Below are 9,908 nucleotides of genomic sequence, written 5' to 3'. Positions count from 1 at the left end.
TTTTAAATTTTTAAAAATTCATTCTTATTTACTAATAATAAAAAAAACATCTCCTCAACAAGTTCCATTAGTCTAATGCAGTAATGAGAAAACTAGGAAATATTTAAAAGATACCACCATTTTTTATTACTGTAATAGTTGCACTTTTCAGAAGGTTTTCGATTATTTACAACAAGTTTCGAAATAGGTTAACCATAATACATTACCTGTTCTATTCCAATGTATGTATCATACTTTCATTTTTTGTCTGTTCCAGAGAAATGCCATAATTTTCTTATTTAAAAATAATTTAACTTTAACTTTTCAATTTACATAACGACATAATTTATAACCATACAAATTTTTAAGATTTTTTAGATTATAAGTTTCAAAAGTTTTTTTTACATTTATAAATCATGTGCCTAACCAACCACCGTGATGTAAATTGAGAAAGAAGAAGTAAGTGTGATTAAAACTTAACTTTCGAAAATTAATTGCAAGCTAGTTTCCAAGAGGAAAAGAAACCCTCTTTCTCGCTTAACAATGAACGACAATAATAACACAGAAAATAAAAGGAAGAAAACTAATCGTGTTTTAGGGCAACAAGAGTCAAAGTAGAGCACGAGAAACTGACACGTTTCATTCATTTTTCTTCGAACCTGGTCGCCAAAACCTGAAACGGCATGGGCGGTCTATCACAATAATTACTAAAATAAAAATAAATTAAAAAATTACAAGAAAAAAAAAAAAGAAGAAAATTTAAACGTCCTTTTTTAACCCTAAATAGTAGCGAATGTCACCACCTTTTATCACCTTTTCCCTTCCCTTCACATTTTCCAACACTATACATACATGCACTCTTGCAGATATTGAATTGAGAGACAACAAAGAAAGAAAAAAAGAACAAGATCGTTTTCAGCAGGAAAAAGAAGCTTCTTTACTGGTAAGTCAGATTTCCGCATAAAAAGATTTTTCTTCTTTAGATTTATCCAGTTCAGTTAAAGGAAATTATTTTCCATTTTGTTAAAGGTTTTAGGAGGGGTTGAAAATGTTTAGGGTTATTGAAATAGTTTTGAAAGGGGGTCGTGGAGTATATAATATATAAAGCACGTAAGCCAATGAAGCTTTGGCTTTTGCTTATGCTACCCCAAAAAAAAAAAAAAAAAAAAGAGTTAAGCTTACTATATGTGTATTACTCTAGTATGTAGATCTTTTATATGTAGATAGTCGATCATTTTTTGTGTCGAATTGCATATCCTAATAGCTAGTGAAATATTAAAGAAAAAGTAAAAATAAAAGAAAGCAATATGTTTGCAATATTTCCCAATAAGCATAGAGCTACTCTCCGGGTCTGTGTGTTTAAACTTTTACAGGGGGAAATAGAAATCCTCAAAGGAGGGAAAAATCCATCTAGTATTTTCCTTTAAATATATTGTTTCTACTATTCTGCTTCCTACTTCTTTTTGTTTAATGTCATCTACTAGAGCATCATACAGAATTTTTCCGGTCAACTTTAGGGGTTTAATTTCCTATAATATTCTTCAGGTGTGAATTTGATTTTTATATTATATATTTGAGTACACCCGAAACTATTAAAGCTTAGACTTTTTAGTACTTTCACAGTCAAAAAAGGGACATTTTGCTTTTAGAAACTGTCTAAGAATCTCTGTTAGACAGCGTGAAGCAGAGTTTCCGAACAATCTAACAAATATTGAATGTCAGGGAGTTCAGTGACTTTTTATTTAAATGGGATTAGATAAAGTAACCATGTGTTAAACTTAGTGTCAGAATTAGAATGGAATTTTTATTTCCCAAATTATGATGTTAAATTTTTATTTTATTTTTTCAAAAAAATGTTACTATACAGTATACTGATATTGTAGAGGAATTACTCCCACATGCACTATAGCGGTTCATCTAAAGTTTATAGAAATAATGTTTCATAATAATACGACGTTAATATAAGTTGCCTATTACAACAGGACACATTGCATTCATAATAAAAACAATTTATATTGTTAGTATATAGGAATTAAATTTTATTTATAAAATAATGACATTCGCTAAGATTTCCTGAGGCAGAGTTTGCAGATTACCTGACCAAAATAGTCTAGCAGGTCGGCTTTTCATCTGGATGTTAGAAATATTGCATATACTAGTTGCTTAATTAAAGCATATGCTAGCTTAGTTTATTGTAGGGTTAATTGAACTATGGAATGGTTAATTATTAATGATGCTCTTTGAAATATTGTTTTTTTGACTGAGACTAAGCCTGTTAGTGGAAGACAGAAGGCACAGAAACAAAGAGACTTCTGTACAGCAGCATAATCTTCTAGTTTGCAGTCGACATGCACGGCAAAGGCAAATATAAATAATTACTAAAAAAAGAAACATTAAATAAAAATAATTTATCTATGTGCTGATCTTTTGACGAGTGCGATTTCCAATTACACGGTCAACAGAATTCTACTTGGAAACCCAAATCAAAATCGCTTCATCTCTCTCCAATTTAATAGTTTCTTTTATAGTTACTACTAATTGGTTTAAATATCGTAGCAGAGTAAGTTTTACTCTTGTGAAGTACTTTTATAATTTAATATGTCGGATATTTCACATAAAGTATTGTTTATCCGTACATGCATTAGGGCTTCTATTTCTACTCGGGGATCCACTCCCTGACTGGTTCTTTCATGGCTACACATTTAAAGAGACTCATATGTTAAACATTGCATTACTTGTTGTATTTCCTCTAATTGCTAATGTGTGTATATATCTTAATAGTGTAACACATATTTTACATTACTTGTGTATTTTAATCTATTATAGCATGTTAATTACTCCTACTTTTTATTTATAAGACTACCAATTTATGCTTATCACCATAGCTTTCGGATGAATACCATTTTTTAGCAACGAGTGGGCATATACCATCATTTTTTATTTTTTTTTTAGTTTAAGATGTAGGGCTGACTAAATCTAAATTTGCATCGGAAAGTCACACACTGGGGGTGTCGTGCTCCCTAACAAAGGATACCCCATTATCTATGCTGTGTCAAATCTTTTATATAATCAAAATTTGCAGCATGTCATTACAATTTAAAAAATGGCAATCCAGCAATTTTCCATATTCCTTGATTGCTTTTCTAGATTTTTTTTCTTTCTTTCTATGAATCTATCTAACAGAATATATGTGTAGTATTGGTCATTATTTGAGAAAACTGATTTCTCTTCAAAAATATCGGCCTTTAATCAAGAAATTTTTATTTACTTCCTACTAGTGCGTTATTTCGAAACATTCCCATCGTTTTGGTAAACGGTATTTGAATACATCTGAAATATATTGTTCTTTTTTTTATCCTACTAAGATGTCTTAAAGTGTATCTGCTTTACTTTCCTTCCTATTACATTTTGGTAATGTTAATGGTCAGACTAGAAAAAGAAAATAAAAGGGTAAAACTAATATGTCAATAATAGCATGCCTCGTTTTATCTCAAATGATACAGAGAGCAATATAATGATCCACGGGAGTATAACATTGTATTCGATTTCTATTACCGATATCCGTGTTTCTTATTTTTCGGTTATCGCAATGTTCCGTAGTTGTTATTTTTCTTTCCTCTGCATGCTATGTACTACTTTCCTTTCACAATATTTCATTGTTGTTACTGCTTTCACTTCTATATTTCCTTTTTCAAACTCCTTTGAAATGTTTTATTTAAGCCGATGGTCTATCGGAAACCTCTCTACTTCTACGAGGTAGAGGTAAGGCCTGCGTACATTTATATTATTGTTGTAGTAGTACAGCGGTGTATTTGTCACTACATAGTGACATGCTACACATTTTTTTCTTTTTTCCCTAAGGTAGAATCGAATGACAATTTTTTTGCTTGGTTTTAAAAAAAGAGAGTAATGTTTGACTGGTGTGGATGAATATACAAGTGGTTGCACGAGTGAAAGAAGAGAGAGGTCGGTAACTTTACGTGGGACTGTCAAAATTTTAGTTTAAGGGAGATGATTTGAGTAGTGTGGGAATGCTGGGCTTTGGGGTGTCATGTATTACACTCCACGAGGTATTTAAGAGAGTTCCAATACACCCCAACTTGGATATATTGGTTGAATATTGTAAGGGTGGTTTTTGTTTTGGGGGTACTAGCTAGTGTTGGTGAGGGTTGTAGGGAGGGGAGGAGTAAAAAAGAATGGATTCTTTCCAGTTGGAATTGTAGGTTTGTCTTAGTTCAAAGACTGAAAAGGACCACCAGCTAGCTTTTGTTATAGTAAGACACTCGTGGCCTTTATTATAAGGAGACTTCATTTGTATGTAGCTTATAGTGTAAAATCTTTTATATTTTCAGTCTTTATTCTCAAGTTATTATATTAGATTTACTATAGCTATCTATTGTAGACAACTTAACTTGATAGTGTAAAATAACTATATATGGTTAATGCTGTGTGTTAAGTTTTATACATTGATGATGTTAAAATATATACAACTTTTAAGTTTTAAGGTAATTATATATATAAATATCTAAGATTGATAAATATTACTTTATTGATAAATTAGTAAATTATAATTAATCTACTATATTACAGATTAAACTATATTGATAGTGTTAAAAGAAAACTATATTAACCTTCCCTCGTCTTTAAGTCTCCTCTCCAACAGTATTCTCGACTCCTGGTTTTAAGTGTTGGAATGTGGTGAGCACAGTCAGCTTTATTTGAAAAAATTGACCATTCTCTACTAGGTGTTTGACAGAAGAAATCAGTCATTTAAATACCTCATAGTTTCTCAATATTTATTTCTCTTTTAGACCTCTTTATTTCTCTCTCTCCTCTCTCTCCCCCTACTATAACCTCATGCTTGGATGAAACATTAATGAAATAAACCAAAGAAAAGGCATAGGGGGAGAAAGTGTGAGAGAGGAAAAAAAAAAGTCTCTTCACAACTTTTAGGGTAATTCATTCCTTTGTCAGTTTCATGCTTCTATTGTATATATAAACGAATATATGTGCTACTAATAATGCATTTATGATTTGTTCTTCTGTTTAATTCATTTATTTTCCCTTTTGGGCATGTGCAGGAATTGATCCATCGGTACAAGACATTAAATTCAAAAAATATTCAAGAAAAAATTTGGCTCCAATGAATTCAAACAATTGGCTATCGTTTCCTCTATCTCCCACTCATTCTTCTTTACCTCCCCATCTACAAACAGTTCAATCTCATCATTTTTCCTTAGGGTTAGTAAATGAGACCATTGACAATCCCTTCCAAAATCAAGGTATTAAGACATTTTTAACAAACTCATCCTTGCTCGTTTTCGTTCGCCTATTCAGCATGTTGGAGAGTGACCATCTCATAAGTAATTCGTATTTATTTTGCAGAATGGAACTTAATAAACACACAAGGAAGTGATGAAGTTCCAAAGGTGGCTGATTTTCTTGGAATGAACAAATCTGAAAACCAATCTGAATTTGTCCCTTACAATGAAATCCAAGGAAATGATTCAGATTATCTCTTTCAAAACAACAGCCTTATGCCAATGCAAAATGCTTTAGCTGCTGCTCCTACAAGCAACTTTGATCTTCAAGAAAATGCTTGTAATATTCAGTCTCTGACATTATCCATGGGGAGTGGAAAAGGTTCAACTAGTGAAACAAGTGCTAGTCCAAGTGCCACTGCTACTGCAAGTGCGAGTGCTGAAAATAGTAATACTAGTATTGTTGAAGCTGCACCTAGAAGGTCTTTAGATACTTTTGGCCAAAGAACTTCAATTTACAGAGGTGTAACTAGGTAAAGTTTTCTTTTAAACTTAGGGTTCCTTTCTTTTCTTCTTATTTCTCATCATTTTATTCTTATGACGGTTGTGCTCGTTCTGGACTTGGTCATACCTTTTAGGCTGGTCAAGCTCATACAATGCCTTTGTCATTGAGAAACTTTTATTTTATGTTTTTTTTTTATTTTTATTGGGGGAAATGTAGACATAGATGGACAGGAAGGTATGAAGCACATCTATGGGATAATAGCTGTAGGAGGGAAGGCCAATCAAGGAAAGGTCGTCAAGGTGAAATTTCAATAAAAAATTTCTATGCTATTTTTCTTCAAATTAATCTCTTTTTTCTTCCATAAATTCATTTTGCTAACTATTTTCTTCTATCATTTTTGGGTTGGCTGCTATTGTTATTCACTTGCAGTGTATTTGGGTAAGCAAGTTAGCACTTTATTTGGTCAACCTTTAATTATTTTTCCTTCCAAGTGTTTATTCGATTACTATATTACCTAGAACATAATTTTCTCACATTCTTATATTCATTTTTGTTCGAGCAGGAGGGTATGATAAGGAGGAGAAAGCAGCTAGGGCTTATGATCTTGCTGCATTGAAATACTGGGGAACATCTACCACTACAAATTTCCCAGTAATTAGCTTTTACTTAGAACATTAAAATTTAAATAAAATAATTAGATGAAATATTAAATTAAAAATTGCATTAGTTATTGTCAAGTTCATTAAAATCTTTATTTAATGAAATAGATTAGCAACTATGAGAAGGAATTGGAAGACATGAAGCATATGACAAGGCAAGAATTTGTTGCTGCAATTAGAAGGTCAGAACTTTTAATGAATTGCTGTTATTATTCCATCTGCTGTTACTTTTTTTGCTATAGACCTTCTTTTTTAATAGGAAATAGTCAGACTAATCTAGTGTTCTTTTATAGCAACCAATTATTGGCACTATAATAGAAGCAGAAGATTTTGGCAGAGACTGACCATTGTTACTTTGCACTGACAGCTTCTTTTAACTCCATATCTATTTGTATTTACAATTTTGATTGTTTTTATTTTATAATTTTAAAGATTTGATTTCCTTACATTGATAATATAATAATTTTATACACTGTTAATCATCTAAAACATAACCGGGTGATTTCCTTAAAGGTGCATGGATTAGTTACTTGAAGAATAAGACAAATTACTCGCTACAAGAAGTTGAAATACATTAGTAATTAAAAAGATTTTTATTCTATCAGTATTTTTAAACTAACTCCGACTTTAAATCCAAAGTCTGCAAATTAGTAGTGAAGTTAAATACATTGGCATGATATTTTTTCTTGCTGTATTTCCAGGAAGAGTAGTGGCTTCTCCAGGGGTGCATCCATGTATCGTGGTGTTACAAGGTATTCGTAGTTTTGTTTTCTTCTTTTTCCCAATAAGAACTTTAGCAAGAAAAGAAGAAAAAATATTTTTGTATGTTTACTATTCTTTCTTTATTCTCATCTTTTATCCTTTGTTTTCTCTTATGACATATCTGGGAGCAGGCACCATCAGCATGGCAGATGGCAAGCAAGGATAGGAAGAGTTGCTGGAAACAAAGATCTCTACTTGGGAACTTTCAGTAAGTTATACTAAAACCAACTCTTTCCTAAAATGACTAATAAACATATACTGTACGTGCTTCATTAAATTACATTAGATATAGAGTTTAAGTTTTACATTAGATATAGAGTTTAAGTTATGTACTATAATGTATAAATTCTTTAAACTATCAGATTAAGTTGAATTACTACAACAAACTCTTCAACTAATATATATGTAACGTAAAGATAGAGAAATAACCTATTATAGCGGTTAACTCACAGTTATATTTTTCAGGTAATTAGTTCCTCTTTTCATGAGAAGTTACGTGTAATTATCTTCCAGATGACATGATAGTACTAAAATTTATAGAAGCTAAATATAAAGAAAATTGTTGTTACTTTAGAATTTAGCTTCTATACACTGTCAGCTAGGGTAAAGTAATTTTACTTACCCAAAGGATAATTAACTACAAATGTTGTGATCCATAACAATTAATTTAACAAACTTAGAGAGTAAGGCACGTTAACTAGGTACATTTAATACACCAATAGAATAAAACTTCTTTAACATATTGGTGTAAACAATTTATAAGATCCCTACTTTTAAGGTAGCAAAAATTACCATTCTAATTTGAAGAGAATGTTTGCATGCAGCTACTGAGGAGGAAGCAGCAGAAGCATATGACATAGCAGCAATAAAATTCAGAGGCTTAAATGCAGTGACAAATTTCGATATGAATCGTTATGATGTAAAAGCCATACTGGAAAGCAACACTCTCCCAATTGGAGGAGGAGCAGCAAAAAGGCTAAAAGAAGCACAAGCTCTTGAATCTTCAAGAAAAAGAGATCAAGAAATGATGGCTCTAAACACAAGTTTTCAATATGGAAACTCAAGTTCTTCAAATCCTTTACAAGCATATCCTTTAATGCAACAACCCTTTGATTCTCAACCCTTGTTGACTCTCCAAAACCAAGATATTTCACAGTACAATATTCAAGATTCGTCCTCCCATTTTCACCAGAGTTATCTCCAAACACAACTTCAACTTCAGAATAATTCTCATCAAGTACTCTACAACAATTATCTCCAGAATAATCCAGTTTTCATGCATGGGCTAATGAACAATGAAGGAAGTTCTAGTGGAAGTTATGGTACTGGAGGGTATTTTGGTAATTCTTCTGGACTTGGTGGAATAAGTTCAAATTCAACTTCAGCTAATGGAGGAGGAGGAAATGCTCATGAGGAAGTTGCACTTGTGAAAGTTGATTATGATAACATGCCAGTTTCTGGAAGCTACAATGGTTGGTCAGGAGAATCAGTTCAAGGATCAAATCCTGGTGTTTTCTCAATGTGGAATGATTGAGAAAATAAGTAACAAGAGGTGGATCAAAAAATATTTTGAGAGATTGGTGTTAACAAAGATGATGTTAATTTCATATTTTATTTGTTGATGAGCGGTATGTGTGGACCAACTGATCATGACTAATGTTTTATGTGTTTCTTTATTTGGATAGAGTTGATTCAAAGTAAACTTCATGCAAGGTTAACGTACTAATTTAAGTTCCTTTCATTTTGCTTCTCTTCCGAATGTTGTTTGGTCGTATTTCTTTTTCTCTGATGTTTATTTTGTTTCTATATATTTGCGGCTATTGAATTATAATATTCATGCAATTTGAAGTTATTCGTATAACATTAACCCACCGTCTTTGTTCATTCTCTTTCTCATTTCGACTTTTCTTTAAGTAATTTTAGCGGAATGCTGATTTTGACTTACCAGGTTCACATTTCGTTCTCTTCCAATCGTATGGTCTATTCATAAATGACAAAATAGAAGGTAATCTTCTATGACTGCCTGCTTCCTATTGGAACTAGCCCAGATGATGAAATGGGAGTTCCATAAAGAAATAAGTTCAGGGGCAAAATTAAGGGCTTGTTTGGAAAGCCACCCAGGTAATTGGAATTGAGTGTAATTACACAATTTGATCTATTTGTTTGACCAAGTAATTACACAATTAGGTGGAATTGGATGTAATTGAGAGGGCGTAATTACACTCTCCAATTCTTTGGGGGGGGGGGGAATACTTAGAATGGGTGTAATATTACACCCTGTAATTCCAAGGTTATTTTTTAGTTTCCTTATTTTTTTTTATTTAAAATATATTTTTCTTTTTATATTATTTATCTTTCATTTCCTTTCTTCTCAGTCTCAACCTTTACTTCTTGTGGTTCTATATAATTGCTCGTATTTTTTTCTAATTTTATTAATTTAGCATAAGCATGAGTCATTAACAAACTTGGCATATAATGAGTGACGTTATTAAAGTAGAATTTCGTTATGAATGAGGTTATAGACTTTATTTTTCCTTTCGTTTGAATTATATTTACTTAAGTCATGTACGTTGGAACTTACTTATATAATGTTGTAATTTGACATAAGAGTATTGTGTTAACTTTTTCTTTTGGATTTTGAATTTAGGTAAAATTTTCGATTTTAATTTATTTGCTTTAATACTATTGACTTGTTATTTCACATTGCCTGTTGTTATTTCACACTTACAGTTGATAGATTTT

The 9,908-nt window shown here is 31.6% G+C and overlaps 1 protein-coding gene across 1 annotated transcript; it reads left to right on the top strand.

Annotated features, from left to right (window-relative positions):
- The first annotated feature begins 4,784 nt into the window (after positions 1-4,784).
- On the top strand, positions 4,785-8,959 carry LOC132063040 (AP2-like ethylene-responsive transcription factor PLT2). Its single transcript, XM_059455481.1, has 10 exons — positions 4,785-4,933; positions 5,061-5,261; positions 5,365-5,773; positions 5,962-6,044; positions 6,175-6,183; positions 6,308-6,396; positions 6,513-6,586; positions 7,106-7,156; positions 7,298-7,374; positions 7,991-8,959. Exons 2-10 carry the CDS (start codon positions 5,123-5,125, stop codon positions 8,698-8,700), a joined length of 1,641 nt encoding a protein of 546 aa, XP_059311464.1. The 5' UTR covers positions 4,785-4,933; positions 5,061-5,122; the 3' UTR covers positions 8,701-8,959.
- The last annotated feature ends 949 nt before the right edge of the window (positions 8,960-9,908 follow it).

The sequence above is a fragment of the Lycium ferocissimum genome, chromosome 7, assembly GCF_029784015.1.
Source record: "Lycium ferocissimum isolate CSIRO_LF1 chromosome 7, AGI_CSIRO_Lferr_CH_V1, whole genome shotgun sequence".
Taxonomy (NCBI): Eukaryota; Viridiplantae; Streptophyta; class Magnoliopsida; order Solanales; family Solanaceae; genus Lycium; species Lycium ferocissimum.
This window is presented reverse-complemented; position numbering and strand designations above follow the sequence as displayed.

Bases quoted from the DNA above. Each gene is read 5' to 3' on its own strand.
- LOC132063040 (XM_059455481.1), top strand. From the start codon at position 5,123: ATGAATTCAAACAATTGGCTATCGTTTCCTCTATCTCCCACTCATTCT. The intron at 5,262-5,364 runs GTATTAAGACAT...TTTATTTTGCAG, and splicing joins CAATCCCTTCCAAAATCAAG to AATGGAACTTAATAAACACA. The intron at 7,157-7,297 runs GTATTCGTAGTT...ATCTGGGAGCAG, and splicing joins ATGTATCGTGGTGTTACAAG to GCACCATCAGCATGGCAGAT.